This window comes from Pangasianodon hypophthalmus, chromosome 6, assembly GCF_027358585.1.
Source record: "Pangasianodon hypophthalmus isolate fPanHyp1 chromosome 6, fPanHyp1.pri, whole genome shotgun sequence".
In the NCBI taxonomy this organism is placed as follows: Eukaryota; Metazoa; Chordata; class Actinopteri; order Siluriformes; family Pangasiidae; genus Pangasianodon; species Pangasianodon hypophthalmus.
In genome coordinates this window covers 7,472,942-7,491,860 of record NC_069715.1, presented here as the reverse complement: position 1 = coordinate 7,491,860, position 18,919 = coordinate 7,472,942, and the positions used below count along the sequence as shown (strand labels likewise).

Genomic DNA, 18,919 nt, shown 5'->3' with positions numbered 1-18,919 from the left:
TGAAAGTGTATGATTGATTGCATACATTTAGGGCGGTTTTGCGCAATTCCTGTTAGATCTGCCAAGTTTCAAGAAACTATCTATATCTATGATCACTATACGTGCTCTGTAGTTTACAGTTCACAGGGGAAAAAAACACAGTGTATTTTAATCGATTTATTTATTTATTTTTGTTCCACATGGTTACAGTACTTTTAAGATCTTTTTTCGATTGCTCACATCCCTGTAGCTGTTTGGAAGCGTAAGAGATGCTGCATATCTCTTACTTTGGTTCCAAACACCTTCAGCAAGGTGTTATAGCTCTCTGTTTCTTCTGTAAGGTGCTGTTACAAAGAAAAACAGACAGTACAAATAAAACAATATTTTGAAAACTGAAATACATTTTTACAACTAATTATTAATGTTTTATCATTCTCATCCTTTAAACTGAACATCACATATATGTTGCCATAAAATGCATGCAGACACATAGAGACACAAACCCACACATGCATAATGAGGTAAGCTTACATATATAAACACGCAAATGTATTAACACACACAGACTGTTACCCTGGTCAGTGCCTTGATAAGCTTCTGCAGGACAGGGTTTTCGAGGTGTGGACACTGAGACGTCACCTGAGCCACACAGCTCAGCAAACAACACAGAGTGCTACACTGAGACTGAAATGTGCACACACACATGACACAAATGCACACAGAGACAAAGAGAGAGAGACAGAAATAGTTCAGTTTTGCTATTTGCTATTTCCTACATTCCTCAGGTTAGATGTTTACATCAGCGGTATGGTATGATACATGTGACAATTAAACCTTTGTATTAAAAGAATGTTAGATCAGTGTGTTTTTGTGTTATTCAGGTCACCTTGTGCAGCATTTTTAGGGGATTTGGACCAGGCGTATTTGTTAGTTTATTTATGTCGTCTGCACTCAGGACAGGATCCTGTTAACACACACAGCACTATATTGTAAACCTTTACAGTGACTAGGTGAAACAATGCTTTAACTTGTTTTATACCACAGCCCTGTTGAATTCACAAATTCAACTTATTCATAGGTACTTGTATTACAAATGCTCTACATAAATTTATGGCTAATAATAACTGAATAAAAAACTTTTATTTAACAAAGAAAAACTTAAAAATCATTGATATGGTGAACTTTTCTGTAAGAAGATGTTTAACATTTATGTACATATATAAGGAGTCTCAGACGTTTTTTTGCCATGGGAAAGTCTTCAGGACTCTGCGAACTCTTCAGGACTCTGTTTTTTTGGTCTTAAAAACCTCAAGAGAGAGGAGGAAACAGAGGCTGGTGAAGGAACGACTGTTCATAGCTGCTTATATAACATATGTGATAACAGGAACTAACTTGTCTCAGAGAAGTTCCCCAACTTTAAAGGTAACTATAAATGGTTAAAAAATATATAATGTATCATTTATTAATAAATTAAAAATTGTAATTTTTGGCAAATTGCTGTGGTATAAGAGGAATAAAACACTCTGGGATGCAATGTTGCATTGAGCCATGTCACATCATCATGGATTTATTTTCCTATAACAGTACACCCTGTCATGTTTTATTCCTTACTTCAACATTAGTGGTAATACAGAGCAGGTACTATTAGTGTGCTAATGAGATTCATCACTAGTCCTGGTTCCTGGACTGGTTCCAGACCTTTAGTTTCTCTAACCAGATCCACATCAGAGCACTTAGAACTTTTGGGTCGGTCTCCGTGGCCAGCGTGGCCCATCCATAAGCACAGATGTTCAGTTCCTCCTGTGGGATTGTGAAGAGTGCAGACACTACAGGAAAAGCCTCTACACATGGTCAGTATATATTTATACCTCCTCATCCAGAAATACTGTTATAACTAAAACCAGAGCTCAAAATAAAATGCCTAAAATGGCCTAGAAATGTACAAAAGATTAGCTATCGATGTATTGCAGTGATACAGAATACAAAAACTTGAGTCAGAAAAGTTTATATTTCAAATATAATTATGTAACATTTTTTTTCAGTACATTTATTACATCCTTGGGTCAAATGAGTTTACTGAAAGCACTACACAGCTTTTTTCCACTGTTTTTTTTTGGGAAAGACTTGTCAGTAAAGGTGTCTAACCTGTAAAAGTGCAGCTCTTTGCAGGACTTTGCTGCCTGTGGGTTCCTTTTGTGCCATTGCTTTAGCAACAGCTCTCGAAGCTAATGACCCATTTCCATACTTGTTATTTTTATTGAGCTTTGTACATAAAAACAAAACAAAAAAACAATGCATTGACCATCATTGTATGCCAGCAAATAGGAAACCTACATTCACGGGGTTGTTAGAAATTAGAACATGAACAACCTTTTGTGTAGAACTGTATGTTTGTCAGTGAATGGAAATAAGCATAAACTCACCTCTATATTGGAGCTGAATTTTGGGAATCCCTGAGATGTTTTCATCATGCACTTTGCTCTCTTGCCAGCATTGGGCTTACCCAGGTGATGATTATATGATGATATGTGCATCTGTCTGTCTGTTGCACAGTTAGACTCATTTATCAAGACACTGAAAGCAGGACTTGCTGATTCCTCCTTTCTTAAATGACTCAAAATTCCATTACAGACGTTACCACCATTACCAAACAGCATGGAACTGTGTATAAATTTCATATCCTAAAGAAAAGAGAGAAGAATCTCAGGTATTATCAGGAATTTAAAAGTTTAGACCCTAGAACAATGTAAGAAAATCTGTGAAACCGAAAATACCACGGATTTATGATTAAATTATAAGTATATTTATGCCTTGATTATATGTAATTCATAAAATTATATATATTCAAGCATAATTATATGTAATCCATGTTAAAATGTGATTGTATGCATGTTTTTATCAAGCATCCTAATTTTTAGTTTCACCAATGAATCTTAAAGTTAAGCAATGCTGTTTGTTCTCACCCTGTTCAGAGAAATTTTGCTGAGGTCTGATTCACTGTAACTGCGCTTGTTCAAAAGCATCTCCCTCTTCCTTTCTAAAAATCCGAAAGGCTCGTCCCAAGAAGAGACAGACTCGCAAGAGTCTTCCCCATCCACCAGGACAGGCAAATACCTCTGCAGTGCCAACACATTCCTCACAGCCTGCTGTAGAACCAAAATGGCTGCTTTTTTCTCTAGTTCCTGCCGAACTTCTGGAGGACTTGATGTTCCCTGGGCGAGGGCTGTCAGCAGGCTGCAGAGAAAATGCAAGATCTTTGGTGTGTGTGCAAGGAAATGGGCCTCTTCACCGTGTAAGAGCACAGCCTGGCGTTGTAGATACTGCTTCATACTGAATGTGGCACCATGCCGCATGTTCAGCATTGGGTACTGTGCCAGCTGGGAGCTCAGGAGCCTCGCAAAGTCAAACACCAGGTTGATCTGAGCACGGGTTTGAATCGAGCAAGGCCTCTTTATCCGCACATAGTGCACAGCCTCACTAGCACTGATCCTTAATGTGTAGATCAAGTAGCATGCAATCAACACTCCTGTAATGTTACACTGTATGTTAGAAATCATAGATAAACAAATTAGTGGTCACTAATACTTATGTATATATAGCGAGTTAATTATTCGGTTAGTTTCTGGTATGTTATGGGTTATCAGGTTTATTTAAAAAGGCATGAATAGACATGTCTGAGCTTAATATGTAATCTTGCCTGTTCTGCCTAGTCCAGCATGACAGTGTACAGCCACTTTACCCTCCTGCACAGAGAAGGCCAAAACCTTCACTGCATCTAGAATCCCCTCCAGAGATGACACGCCAAAATCAGCCATGCCAAAGTTATAGAAGTAAACTGGACAAGAAGGAGGCAATCACATAAAACACTGCCCCGCTGACTGCTTATTGTTAAATCAGTTATAAGTGAGTGAACGAAAGACTGACTCTGATTCTCCATGAAGATCTGAGGGGAGTATGTGAAGCCGCTGTCAGGCTCCAGTTCAGGACCGCAGTGAGCGTGCTCGCCTGGCAGCTGCATATTAATGATGGATTTAATGTTCAACCTGTAGACACACACAGACACTCATGCACATAGACATGTCATTACTTATTCTTTAAATAGCCAATGAGTCTTTATCTTTAATCCAAAAAAACAGTAATCGGACTCTGCTTTTACTTGTTAGTTTGCATTAGTTTTACATGAACTATCAAAAGTTTTTCAATACTACCTTGTGTCAATTTACAACTGAATTTAATATTCATTAATTGATTATTCCAATTAACAAGTATATATTTAAATGATGTAATAATATGTTAAAATTGTATTATGCCTATAGACAAGTCAAATTTTCAGACAATTAACAGTCCCTTGTAAAGCAGCTTGGTAATTTAACAATTTGCCCTTATCTTTTTTTTTTTGCTTGTTTTTTTTTTTTGTAACCTACTTTTAAGTGGTTTTCATAACACATTGGTGCTCAAAACTGAAAATCGGTGTGAAAAACACAGAGATTTCACCACAACCTAAATTATGGATCAATGGTTAAAGCAACTCAGTGAAGAAATTAGCTGCAAACAAATTCTGTTTTCAGGTCCATTGACAACTAAAACATACATGTGAAGAGTTTAATTCAGAAACATACGAGCTTATTGTCCTAGAAATACTCAACATATACAAAAAACAGATACATACTGTATGATATAAATAATCCATTTTTATTTGTTAAAATAAGTATACTTAAGGACAGATGATGGCAAGACTTTTCGTTTAATTTTTTTTGCCATATTATTGTTTAGTTGTTCAATATTCTGATAAAATACTGGGTATCGATATCAAAGTCAATACTGTTTTTGTGACAAACCTGTAATAGCAGTAAATGAGTTAAAACACTTACTTTTTAAACTGGTCTATTATGTTGTATGTCTTAATGAGACTGGTAGATGGCCTTGCCATGGCAACAATGTCATCAGTCATCCTTGCAACAAAACAAACAAACAAACAAACAAACAAATAAATGTTTTGTGTAAACTATTTTAATGACCAGCCTAAACCAATTTAAAGTCTAAAAATATATTTTTTTTATTTGAAGTTGAAGTATAGATCCACCAAAATTAAAGTTTAGCCATAATTAGAATTGAACCCCAGGTTTTATTTTCACAATACATTTAACCTGGCATAATATATGTTATGAATATGGTGCTTCTATTAAATGGAACATTGTGTAACACATATAAAGTAGCAGACATTCTGAGAGAAGAGCCTCACCAGCTAGAGAAGAGGCCCTTAATGGCCTGTTGGCTTGGTCTCCAGCACACCGGCCCCTCATAGCGGCAGTCTCTTCCCCCACAGGCCAGCAAGCAGATGACCTTTGGGGGAATGGCCTTTACCAGGGTTTCCCTGGCCTGGGAATATGAGGGCTTTGGCACTGGAATCAGGGAGGTCATACCGGAGACAGGACGTGGATGGAGGACAGGAGAGTGGACGGAGATCAAACACTGCTAGTTAGCAAGCTAAACTACAGGCACAGGTTAAGTGAGGCAGTTTGGTGGGAATCTGCATGTAATTGGCTGTATGCTTACATCTGAGAAGTAATAACTAGTTTTCAGCATTGCTAAGGGATAAATATCTAAAGAGAAAACAAGAAATGATTTGTTTTAGGCACAGGAAGAAACATACAAATAGAATAGTGAGTAAAACTATTCACACCTTTTGCTGGCACCAAATGCAGGTATTATGTTATTTGCATTTACTAGAATGTGGACATTTCAAACAAATTCTTATTCATAATCAATTAAATAAACATACCATGAAAACATATATCACATAAAAGCTCTATATAATCAATCCTCAAGCAATAACCTACCTGTCTTTGGCCCCACCTGCACAAGTGACATGTGAATAGGTTACATGCATGTGTGTGGAATAAGTAACAGTAATCCCACACTGCCATGCTGCAGATGCTCGTAAGACTGACCTAGCTTCAGAGCACTCTAATCCTTATTAAGTGTCATAAACACATTAGTGGACGTACGTTCACCAATCATAGAAATATCTGATTATATAACATGGCCTGAACACTCCCATGTATGACTTCATATACATGGTGGTAAACAGGTTAAGTATTAGGTTTAGTATTGTTAAACAGTCAATCTGCAGAAGAGTGATTTTGTGTGGTATTTGAGGTATTTGTGTGATCTGAGTGATCTGGGATTTTACTCAGACACATCTGCTTTAGAGTAGCCAATATATCTACCAGCATGTTTTTGCAGGCATGGGTAGAACATGCGACTAATAGCATCATGATTTAATGATTTACTGGAACAGGGTTGGGAAACTTTTAGGTTAGACTACAGGGTCAGATGTGGATGTTGTTTAAATTTGCAAGCTAATCGGGACTTCTTTGTAACCTCAAATGTCACATTACTCTTAATTAAATGATTAATTTCATTACATTACTGAAATATCAAATATGATCTTACAATAACTTTAGAACGATTTGCGATTAGCTGCAGATTTCCAGCTTTAGTAACTTTGCCCGCTTTTATTTTGACACACAAAAGCGACCTCTGTCGTTCCGGGAGTGCTACACGCTTATTGGTTAAAAACGCGGCGATGTGGTCACGTGACATGCAATAACGCGGAAATAAACAAATGGCGCTGTCGGTTCGACTGAAGGTTTGAATTAAGCTGTGTAGTTTGTAGTTTGGGAGAATAATGTAAATTCAAATCAAATGGCGTTCTGTTTTGTTTTCCTGTAGAATTGATTTCAGACTGAAATGTTAGACCCTTACATTTCTAAACAATTCCTTCACGTGTTCACCATGTGTTCAAACCAAAGCACAGCCATTCAGATATTATGACATGATTGACTCTGATATAGCATTTCCTTTTAATCAGGAATTACTGAATGCAGACAGTAGAGCAGGCTAGTTATAATTTCTATGCCCAAGTTTAATTAGAGTTGATGCCATGGACTGGAGTGCGACAGAACCGAGCATCCAGTCTGCTGAACAGCACGTGGAAAGCAGCGAGTGTGTGGACGCGAGAAATAAAACTGATGGAGAGAAGGCTGAGAATCACACTGTTAACATAAGCTTCTGCGGATCCACGCCTTTGCTGTGGAGGGCAGCCGACATTAGAAAGTGTAGAGAAGAGGTCGGGGTGATCGGGACTCTTGTGGGGTCTCTGGCCAGACAGCCAAGGCAGAATGTCAGACTGGGAAGACCTCTGGAAATCCTGCAGGAGGAGGCTCGGCTGCTGGTGGAGACTGGAAAAGCGACTGCTGTACGGCATAAAGAGGTAACCAATGAAATCAGAGCTTGATGCTGATGAGGAGTGTTACGTCATAGCGTTTGATTTCAAGTCACTTACATGCAACCCACAGTAAAAGGTATTTTTTTCTATATGTGTGTGTGTGTGTGTGTGTGTGTGATATTTGTAATTTTTTGGTGGGAGACTGCGTATTTTGTGTGTCAAATGTCAAGTCATGTCAAGTGGGATTTATTGTCATTCCTCTATATAGCTTGTATACATTGGAATAAAATGGAAGGGCCATGGTGCAACACAGTACAGTACACAAAACTACATAAAGTGCAAATACACAACAGTATGAGACAAGTGCAGGACAACAAATACACAGAACAGGGCAGTAAATACACAGGACAGGACAATACATACACATAATAGGGCAATAAATACACAGGACACGACAATACATACGCAGGATAATAAATACACAGAACAGGAAAACAGGAACATGGGCTGTAAACTGTAAACTATTGGTAGGGTAGCAGCAATACATTTAGTGTTCCATAAAGTGTCTGGTACAGCTTTGTAAAATGCAGGTGTATAGCATCAAGTACAGAAACAAACAAAAAAATCTGTAAACTTTGTGCAACAGAGGCTACATACAAGTGAGTACCAAAGTTTGTATATCCTTAGAACAGAATGAAGACTTCATTCATTTTCAGTAAGTGCTTTATTCTGGTCAGGGTCATGGCGGATCTGGTGTCAGTCACGGGAATACTGGATGGGACACCAGTCAACTGCAGAGCACCATGCACGCACACACATTCACACACTCATTCACACCTAGGGGAAGTTTTCATAGCCAATCCATCTATGCATGTTGAAAGGTGGGAGCGACGCAAGGAACCCAGAGGAAACACACGAAGACACGAGTAAAACATGAAACTCCATGTTCTTACCACAGTAACCTGAGCTCAGGATTGAACTGGGGACCCTGTGAGGTGGCAACCCTACCTGCTGCACCACCATGCCGTCCACATAACATATAAAGACGACAAAGATCAGTGGATCAGTATTAGTGGACTCTTTCAGTTACATTTTTCTTTTGAATCCCATTTTTTAATAATCCATTTGTTTAAATTGGGGAATGAAGGGGTTCAGTATCGTACCTTTGTGAGAATGAGTGTGAAGATATTGTTTACATATTAGTCATGTATTCCCATTGTCTTATTCTTTATTTCCACAGCTGTCTGAAACCGAAGAAAGTCGTTTGAAGGCAGCTGAGTTGTACCAGGCCAGACTAGAGCAGAGTTATGAGGAGCAGTGTGCCCTCGCTCTGGAGAACAAGAAGGCTGTACTGCAAAGAGTAATCACTGAGAAACAGAATGGTGATTAACACTCCATAGTATATCAAATACTAAACATAACATCATTGCATTCACTCTGAATGATGACTAGAGTGTGTCTGAGCCTTTCTATTCAAAGAATAGGCAAAAAAGATTTCATAAAATAAATATTATACACAATTTTACAAGCAAATTTTATACACAAATTTTCCAATCAAATTAATAGGAGAAAATATTTACCCTTCCTGTAACATAAATCATTATTGCATTTTTTCTTTAAATAATAGTATTATATCTCAAAAACATATTCAAAACTTGTGTACCCCTTAATAAATGCAAACAAACTGTCATCTTTAAATGAATAATTTTTTAAATTGCCCTCGGCCTAGAGGAGCTGTCATCTGTCATCATACCAAGTTTCCCTGTGTTAAACCATGAGGTTCTACTATTTGTTATCCATCACTATGAGTTTATCTACAACAAATACGGTACTGAATATGGAAACACATACTGTAAGCAGTTAACATATCATTAAGCACAAATAGGGCCATAATAAAATTATGGTTTAAAATTCTTGAAATGGTTAAAATTTTCTGAAAAAATGGAGGCAAGAGTGATACATTTCTATTAGGGTTGCCAATAATTCTGGAATTGACTGCATTTTGTATTATATAATGTATATATAAACATTTGTTTAATGTATATATATCTTTTAGCCTAAACTCTTTTACACATGGTTTAGAATATTACAAAACAGGTTTGCAGTATTATATTAACTTAATATGTAAAATCATGTTGCATAAGGTTTCTTTGAAAATGTTTTGTTCTGCCTTTGGAAGAGTTTATCCTAGAGTGGCAAATGCAGCCTAAATCTGCTGCTTTCATAAACAGTTTCATAACGTAAATTGAGTGCAGCAGTAGTGGCGATGTTTTAAAGCATTCATTATGCAACATATTGTATTACCAGTTATCTGTAACGAAGCTCTTCAGTATTAGGGCTTCTATTAAAGTTCCATTATGCGCATACATAAACTGATTATTTGAAAGTTGCTCTATCTGACATGGAGACTGTATGTTTTTTGTGTCTTGTCATTAAGATAAAAAGGGTAATGAGGGAGCAGAGCAGGCAGTAAAAGAACGACTTGAGTCTGTGGAGAAGAGCTTCTCATTCCCTCGTTCTGCCATGGCTGTCCAACTCTGCACTGCTCGTGCTGGCTTCAGTCACTGTCCTGAGGAACATGCTTTCTTGGCTGCTGATTGGCCAATGCCTAGAGACAAGCGCTCGGAGACGAGATTCCGGGTTTATAAGGATCTTAGGAGGAAAGGCTTCTACCTAACTGCAGCAGGGAAGTTTGGAGGAGATTATCTGGTGTATCCAGGTGAGATCAGTATGGATTGATACATTTTTACTTGATTTTACAGTCCTCTGTTATAAAGTACTATAGTGACATGGTGTTCCCAGCCACAGTGTTACACAGTTAAGTGATTTGTTAATTGATCATTATTGATAATTATCGTGTTATTTTCCTTTTCCTCTAGGTGATCCACTCCGCTTTCACGCCCACTTCATTGCCCTGTGCTTGCCTATGGATGAAAAGTTACCGCTCTCTGATGTTCTTGCTATAGCAAGGCTCGGATCTAATGTAAAGAAAACAGTGCTACTTTGCTCACCACAGGATACCAGTGAGAGTGAAGAGGAAATAGAGGAGGTTGTGTATTCATCTCTGCAGTGGAGTGGAATAGTATAGCATACAGAGTAATTAGACCCAGAGGAGTGTTCTTCTTGTCTTTCAGGACTTAATAAGCTGGTGGACTGAGCCTGATTAAATGAATGAATATTATAAAATTAAATCTGTTAATTTTCCCATGACTGGTCATTTGTTTTCAATTTGTTTCAGTGTCTACCATAAAGCAATATCTGGGATTTAGCCAATAAGCCACACGTATGATAAAACCAGTGGTATCTGGTTGTGGTGGATGTTTGTCACAGGGTTTTACCATGACTATGTGAAGAGTTGAGGACATGCTTTTGTAAGAAAATGATAATTGCATTCAGACAAATACTCATATTTTGCTGACATAACTGGTAAATAAATTGATGTTTGTTCCATATCAAATAAGCACAAGTGAAAAAGGTTAGGTAATTACTAGGTTATCAACAAGATGTTGAAAAAATTATGTTGAACTATTGTAGATACAAACATTTTCCCCAGTTCTCTCGCAGCAAAAACAACAGATACAGTTTTGAGCAGATACACTATTTTCCTACTTTTTGTTTAAAAAATGTGGTGGTAACTTACTAAATACATTCATTTATGTTCTTGTTTGCTGCTGATTACATTATTATTATTATTATTATTACTAATAATTCTAATAATAATAATAGAAAATGTACTATAGTGGGGAAGTTAGAAATGTAGATGAAACATTAGACAGGAGCAAGGTAGCACAACAAAACAAAAAATTGAAGGTGCTATTAGGGTGTACCTTGTTCAAAAGGTGAACCTTTTTTTTTTTTTTTTTTTGCATTATTGATTTTCATATTTAGGACAGAAGATGGATAAAGATACACTATATCGGCAAACGTATGTGAAAACCTGACCATCACACCCATATGTGGGTCTTCCCCAAAATGTTGGCACAAAGTTTCATACAATTGTCTAGAATGTCTCTGTATGCCCCTTTGCATAAACACATGGTTTGCTGATGTTTGTGTGGAAGAACTCGAGTGTCCTGCACAGAGCCCTGATCTCAACTCCACTGAACACCTCTGGGATGAACTAGAACACTGACTGTGCGTCAGACCTCCTCACTTGACATCAGCGCCATGTTTCATTAATGCTCTTGTGGCTGAATCTGCACAAATCCTCACAGCCACACACCAAAATCTAGTGGAAAGCCTTCTCAAACCAGTGGAGGTTATTTTAACAGCAAAGGGGGACTGCATATTAACTGCATATTAATGCCAATGGTGTTGGAAAGGGATGTTCAACAAAAATATCTGGTTAAGATGGTCAGGTGTCCACACACCTTTGGCCATATAGAGTAGCTCTTTCTGAAAACTGGCATATAAAACTTTTTAAATTATAAAATAATTAACAAGATATTACAGTTTCTCTCCCCCAACCCTCTGCATCAGGCGTTCTCAAACATTTGCAACCCAGGTCCCTTTTAACTGGAAAATAATAATCCAACTATTCAAATAACAGGTTCATTATTTAAAAGTATGCAATAAAGTTATGGCTATTTACTGGAGCCATGGAGCTTTTATTCCTGAAGTTTTCACTGACAGAAGACACTAGGCCCAAGCAGACACTGAGTTTCTGAGTTGAGGTTTGGATTATCTCTTCAAATGGTTTAAGCAGTTAAATCCATCTTCCTTAATAGACATGGACAGATCTGTATGTGGTTAAATTTATTTAAAAAAAAAAAAAAAAAAAAAGAGTGGTGGTCTGACGTCAGTACATGACCTTAGCAGAAAAACTGTGGTGATTGTTTACAGCCATTGGGCGCTAACGAAGAGGAAGAAGAAAATAATAATCAAATCTCGGATTATGAAATCTCGCGAGATCTTGTACGGAGCGGCGAAATCGCAGGCAAGCAGAGGGGAGACGGAAAAGAGAGGCATCTGAACAAACTCATATAATAACTCATCAAAATGTCCGGGCGATCAGTACGAGCGGAAACGCGAAGCCGTGCAAAAGATGATATCAAAAAAGTCATGGCGGCGATCGAAAGGGTCCGTAGATGGTAAGCTGAACAATCTAAAGACGATTAAGTTTCTTACTGTAAAAGCAACAGCTAAGCTAGTCACGAAGAACACAAACTTCAATGTGGCCTGTGGGCGGGGCGAAGTGTGGATTGACAGTTGTACGGTCGAGAGGTGACCAATAGACTGCCGACTCTTGACCGTTATGCAAAAGAGGGCGTGTCCTGATGGTGTCAGTCAGAAGGCGTAGCTCAGGTGAAAAAGAGCTAACTGCAGTACCATTCGGTTTACCTCAGTGGCAACTATGTGGGTACAAGTATATTTCTAGGAAATGGTAGCACAAAGAACATATGATGGATGAATATAATGTAAATGTCACACTTTCCATTTTTAATGTGTCTGTGGATGTGAACAAGCTAAGCTTAAGGCTGTAGTTAGAAATACTAGCCCCTCTGTGTTTCAAAGAAAAATAATATCAATAAAGTTTCATTTTTGGCATCCACATCAGATTATGTGCTGTTATCAAATGTCTTAATTAAAGTGGATTATTTTGGACCTTCAGAAACCAAGTGCAACAGCACTACCAATGGCTGTAAGAAAAACAACACAGAATGGTATGAAGAAGTGAGGCTGGGGCTGATTTTGCTCTAGCCCAGACCGTAGATCCATGCAGTGTATCAGTGGCAGTCGTGATTACACGATTACACACAGCGAAATGCACCTAGACTAGATTTGTCAGCCCGCTTCACTAAGACATCCGTAACACATCATCAATCATGAAATACATCCCTTAGTGTAATGAACATGAACCAGGTGGATTTTTACTTTCTAATATCTTTTGTCTCCATAAAATGCCTTTAGATGAGAAACTAAAAGCACACATTGTCCAGTGAAAGTACAAATTAAACAAAGGACAGAACGTTTCTGTTGCCATGTGTTGGATTTGGAGGACACACAGCATGAACCCTGGGTGTCGTTACAGACTTAAAACACTTTAAAAAGATAGAAATCATGAATGCAGCTGCTTATCTGCCCTTATGTGTGTGTAATGGTTTTCCCTAAATCATTCTTATTAGATGTATTGCTCAACCCTGAAACTACTGATAGGTACTAGATTTTAGCCTCCTTTAGTCACTGGTTATTTCACACTTTTCAGTCTGTCAGGCCCGTTTTATAATTTTATATGCTTCATATAACGTGTGATGCTTTTCGTATAGGGAGAAAAAGTGGGTAACTGTGGGTGACACATCCTTACGGATCTTTAAGTGGGTTCCTGTATCAGAGACGAAGCAGGTATGAGGTCTTAAATTAGGAGAAATAACTTAAGAGAAATGTGAGCTAATTTACACATTGATATTCTCTCTCTCTCTCTCTCTCTCTTTGTTTCAGATATTTAAAACTAAAGGCCCAGGAGGGGCGTCAAGGGAACTCAAGGGCTTTCCTACAGATGTGGTACTAGAAAATGCTCGCTCAGTCTTACTGGATTTCCAAGGTAATGAAACTGAGAATGATCAATACAGAACTTTATTATTCAAATTGTAAATGTACCAGTTGTAAATGTAAAGGCCCATGCTCAAATGTTAAGGCCGTGCTCATATAATTTTTTAGTTTAACTTTCTCAGTTACATCTTTCAGTTTCTTTGATCATGCTTCAATCTTGCTTAACAGATGACAATAGTAACCAGAGTTTCTTGTCGGATGCCTATCAGTCGAATAACAAAGTGGACAGCAGCAGTAACTCTAGTCCACAGCATGCCAGTGGGGCAGTGAGCCCTACTCACACTCCCTACTTCCGCACAGAGGATTCGCAGCCACCCACCCTGGGACAGGAAACCATGGAGGGTAAAACTTGTCACACATTCTTTACTTCATCAATGACCATGATAACGCCTGTTCTATAGCTTCCATTTTTATGTACCAGTACAAAATATTGATAATTCAGATGTAACATAGTGAGAGATTTATATATCTAATTGGACCAGTGGTCAGTGGAGCTGATTGTAATGAGTCAGAGCTTTTAAGTTATATTTATAGAGGAGTGCAGTCAACAAAACAAAATATATTGACATTCGTCAGATATATACCATTTGTTGCCAAATTCTTTCAGGGGAAAGTAACTAATACACACTCAGACAGTCGCTAAAAGTCGACACATGATGTGAATGACTATTTTGCATATTCAGGAATCTTTATCATCATTTGCGTATCAAAACATGTTGCATTTTTTTGAAGACAGAAGATTTTCTAAAGACAAACGGCGGTGAACAGTAATTGGTTGTTGGGAAACAATGGTGATCAGTGATGGGTTGTTGGGGTACTGGTTCACGCAAGCACAACTCAGTCAGGCTTTACACACTGGTGGTGAGGTGACTGAACCTGCTCTCTCTTGTATAATCAGCAGCTGTGATGTGATCTGGAGAGCTGTATGATGTGCAGGACAGTTGCTAATGTCTGGTCAAAAAGTTGATTTGTCCCTAGGCTTTTAGAGGTCTAAAAAGTCACCAAATCTAGCAACATAATTGTAAGTTGTATACTGATATATATTAACTAGCTAGCATTACTCTAAATAGGCCTATGTTTTTACTTTAAAAAGGAAACAGGCTGCTATTTTAGGCCTGGGGCAGAGGCAGTCTTGTTTGGAGTTCAACTTCCTATCTAGATGATTGTGTCTGCCTCTAAGAATATCTGTGATGATAGGACTGTTTTTCCCCATGACTGATTAACTTTGCTTGTGAGACCATGTTGAGATTGACCATGGAGTGATTACTTTAGAATTATTCTTCCATAAACTGGTTATAATATATTATCCCCCCACTGAGATTTACTGACAGAAGAACTTAATATTAAATGAAACCTTTAAGCAAATAAATCATTCATTAAATAAACAAACAAATAATTACATGTTTTATATATTGACAGTATTCAATTATGAAAGATTTTGTTTCAAAGATGGATGTCAGTATATTTCATTTTGTCTACTATTTTCTATTTATATTGATTTTAATGTGAACCTGAAAACTTTTGTGAAGTTTTGTCAGTTACTAACAGTAAATGTAATATGATAGGAAATTATATATATATATATATATATATATATATATATATATATATATAGATAGATAGATATATAGATAGATAGATGATGGTTATTAACGCTTTCTAGCATTCTATTCCGTTTTCAATCAGTATAAATAAATGAATGATTTTATTGACGCAAGTCTGTTATAAGATTAGTAAGGACACTGTTGGGTTTCTGTGTGTAGAATAACGTTACTCTGTGTTGAACAGCTGATGAGTAGGGCGATGGGAGAGGGTAGGGGTTTGAGCCCCCTGCTGGGCAAACAATGCACACCTCTCCACAATAACACTGGTACAGAGAAATAATGAACGGTGCAACTAAAGCTGTTTTGATAGTAAAACACTGTATACAACTGCCACAATAGAATTATAACAGTTAAACCTAGTAGGGTAGGTAAAAAAACAAATACTTAAGAAAAACTGCAAATTCTTAAAGCCCTGAGTGTCTACTTTCATATGAGCCATTAATCACTATTGTGGAGTGAGACGTCACAAATAAATTCAATGCTGAACACGGGAACCCCAAAACAGGCGGAAATTCCTTTTTTTTGCCTCTGGTAAAAAAGGAATTAAATGACCATGCACGTTCACTAGGACTTGAACAGAGGTTACATATACTTACCTTCAGTGACATAAATCCTACCATCTGAATTAAACATAACCACATGTCACATCTCGTTCTCTCAGTGTCATATATGCCTTTGATTGTAAATGAAACCTAATCACACATTATACATTGAAACATCTGCTATCAAATATGTATTCTATATTTCTTTTAAAGCCTGTTTCATTCTCTCTTTTTACTCATAGAGCCATCAATGACCAGCAGTGAAGTCACTGATGAACCACCAACTCTGATAAAAGAGGATTTGCAGCCTCTGTCTGCTCAGGTAATGAACCTTACCTTTAGTAATGTTATATATGAGCTAAACACACATTTCATACAGTATGTGTCTGTATATTGTTAAGAAACTGCCTATAAGTAATTCAACTACCTTATTCTGAGTGTGACTTTATCACTTTTACAGGAGGATGAGGAAGTGGCACTTGCTCCGCCGTTGAAAAGAGTTTGTACAGAATAAAAGGCTTTTATTAAAAGCCAAGTCTTAAGATAGACACACGATGATCAACACAGCTCACCTGGGACACGTGGGACTGAAATGAGCAGCCATATTATGGACTGAGCGTCTGTCAGCTGCATTAGAATTTGATAAGGAAAGAATGATATCACTTCCCAGAACTGATTCCTAAAATTAGCAAGCGATTAATAAAAGAAACAACGACAGATCTCTAGCAACACTCTACAAAGGACTGAAAAGGCACAAACTATGAAATGGTTGGAATTTCATTTAGATTTTTTTTCCCCAAAGTTTTACATATTTTTACCATGAAGTATTTACTTGAAGACAAATCTGTAAGTATTATATTTGTTGTAAATAACTCAGTGTGGGAGAGAACACAATAATAGTATAGTGTGTCACGGCATCATGTAGGTACATTTTAGGACGTTTAAGTATCTACTCATTCGTATTGCATTTTTAAGCTTTTTAAGTTTCCGTAGAATATTTGCTTTCATTTTCGTTGCATGTGTGCTTTATTCTTTTTTTTTTTACCGCATGCAGCAAGGAGCAGTTGTTTAGATGTTTTACCAAACCACATTTATTTGCTAACAAGCTAAATTTAGCAACGGTAGAGTTCAACAAAGTCATTTTGGACTCAGCTCAGGTACCTTAAATTGAAATGTTAAATTGATCTTTCACTATCAGAGAGAATCAGATACGGAGAATATAGCAAAAATGTAACATACTGTGGTGTGTAGTGTTGAAGTTATTTTCAATACATAATGGACCAGCAGTTCTAGCAATTCCCTATTTTCAGACTTGCACTGCAAATATGAAGGTCTTTACATTTACATGCTTTGGATTAATAGTCTATGAAGATGTCTTTATAGAAAAATATATATATATAAAAAATAAAATATGTGAGTGATATGAGTATGTTTCAGAGTGACTCTAATACAGTATGTATTCACTGTTAAAAGGCTCAAATAAGTATTTTCAGAATATTTTTTGAAAATACTTTCAAAATTCTTATGACTTTCAAACTGTGGGTCGAACTGTTTTTTAAAACATGCAGTGTAATCTGAGCAAGAGACCATAACAGAAATACTTGACATTGGAAGACAAAACCTCTGGCTATCTTTAATTAGGCTTCAGAGAAATACTCCAGTGATTCTCGACCTAATTTCTATTTAACAGAACTGTCGAGCAACTGCGTGATTACCACGGACGAGAATTTCAACACTTTTGCCTGTGTTGGAACAGAAGATTTGTTTACTCAAAACTAAGGGCAGTTGTTGGGGCCGTCAATCAATGTTTATGCAAAAAGTATTTTTGTAGAATGTGTTCATGAATTTTCATGAATAGGTCTTTAAAGGAAATTAAATGATAAATCTGCATCACTCATTCTTTCAGAGCTGTGACTTTTGTCAGAAGGAATAATTTGTGCAATTGTTATCAGCAGCCAGCTGGCAAAGATATCTGTATCTATAGCTGTTGTTTAAAAAAACACCCTATTCACATGAACTTGTTACCAAACTGTAACTGTCATTGTCCCTGAGGTTGTACCAACAAGGTTGCTTTTTTGTACTTTTAGTATGTATCTTCTACCTGCGCAGGGGAATGTGGTGTTCCTTTAAATAATTTTTTAGAGTAAAGCTTTAAAGGTACATCAGTGATACTTAAGGCCCTTGCTGTTAGGAGGAAGTGGTAGCTCAGTGGTTAAGACTTTGGACTTCTGATTAGAAGGTTAAGAGTGCAAATCCCAGCACTGCTAAGCTGCTACTGCTGGGCCCTTGACCAAGGCCTTCAACCAGTTGTATAAATGAGATAATTGTAAGTTGCTCTGGGTAAGGGTGTCTGCCAAATGCTGTAAATGTTACCACCCCAGTAACAAGCAAACATCCTGTTTGGTAGCTTGTTTTATGAGTGTGTCTAGTATTTTGCTTCAGCAACGAGTTTATAATTTGTGCTTTGCGCACAGTTCAGCACCCTGATGGAACTGGGGGTCTTAACACATCTTACTGTTATTTCTGACCGATTTCTCTCTCTAATGAAGGAGACATTACTGTATCAAGAGTGCCTGATGCCTTTACCTGGACACTGAGACTTTCAGGCTGCACTAGTGGTACAATAGCACCACTGCCTGACCATTTAATTTCATTAGTTCACAGGTTCCCAACCCTGGTCCTGGATTATCCCCTGTCCTGCATATTTTAATGCACTCACTTCAGCTTCAGGAAGGGCAGTTATTTAGTTAATTAGCTAATTATTTAGCTGAATCAGGTGCACTGGGAGCAGGGAAAACACTAAAATGTGCAGGACAGGGGGTGCTCCAGGACCAGGGTTGGGAACCTGTGCATTCATTGCAAAAGGGACCCTTGTCAAAAACACATTTCATACATGCATACTCGCTAATAACAGTTGTGACACATGCAAGACCTGTTGTGGAAATATATTCAGGAATTACATCATTACATGATTCCTTTAATGACCCCATCCAAATTAGCAGTTCACCCACTGC

At 37.5% G+C, this 18,919-nt stretch overlaps 3 protein-coding genes across 3 annotated transcripts; 2 read left to right on the top strand and 1 right to left on the bottom strand.

Annotated features, from left to right (window-relative positions):
* Positions 1 to 181: 181 nt before the first annotated feature.
* Positions 182 to 6,625, bottom strand: zgc:77752 (uncharacterized protein LOC393862 homolog). Its single transcript, XM_034305439.2, has 12 exons — positions 5,820 to 6,625; positions 5,222 to 5,582; positions 4,851 to 4,931; positions 3,904 to 4,022; positions 3,677 to 3,814; positions 2,943 to 3,505; positions 2,403 to 2,660; positions 2,125 to 2,241; positions 1,678 to 1,779; positions 866 to 943; positions 553 to 663; positions 182 to 323 (listed from the first exon to the last, which is right to left on the bottom strand). The coding sequence occupies exons 2-12, from the start codon at positions 5,398 to 5,400 to the stop codon at positions 216 to 218; spliced, it is 1,854 nt and encodes a 617-aa protein (XP_034161330.1). The 5' UTR covers positions 5,401 to 5,582; positions 5,820 to 6,625; the 3' UTR covers positions 182 to 215.
* Positions 6,594 to 10,420, top strand: tsen34 (TSEN34 tRNA splicing endonuclease subunit). The gene is made up of 4 exons (XM_026927469.3): positions 6,594 to 7,255; positions 8,451 to 8,592; positions 9,648 to 9,929; positions 10,090 to 10,420. Exons 1-4 carry the CDS (start codon positions 6,926 to 6,928, stop codon positions 10,296 to 10,298), a joined length of 963 nt encoding a protein of 320 aa, XP_026783270.2. The 5' UTR covers positions 6,594 to 6,925; the 3' UTR covers positions 10,299 to 10,420.
* Positions 10,421 to 12,062: 1,642 nt separating this feature from the next.
* Positions 12,063 to 17,802, top strand: bcl7bb (BAF chromatin remodeling complex subunit BCL7B b). The gene is made up of 6 exons (XM_026927001.3): positions 12,063 to 12,300; positions 13,477 to 13,552; positions 13,649 to 13,751; positions 13,928 to 14,101; positions 16,148 to 16,227; positions 16,366 to 17,802. Exons 1-6 carry the CDS (start codon positions 12,209 to 12,211, stop codon positions 16,417 to 16,419), a joined length of 579 nt encoding a protein of 192 aa, XP_026782802.1. The 5' UTR covers positions 12,063 to 12,208; the 3' UTR covers positions 16,420 to 17,802.
* The last annotated feature ends 1,117 nt before the right edge of the window (positions 17,803 to 18,919 follow it).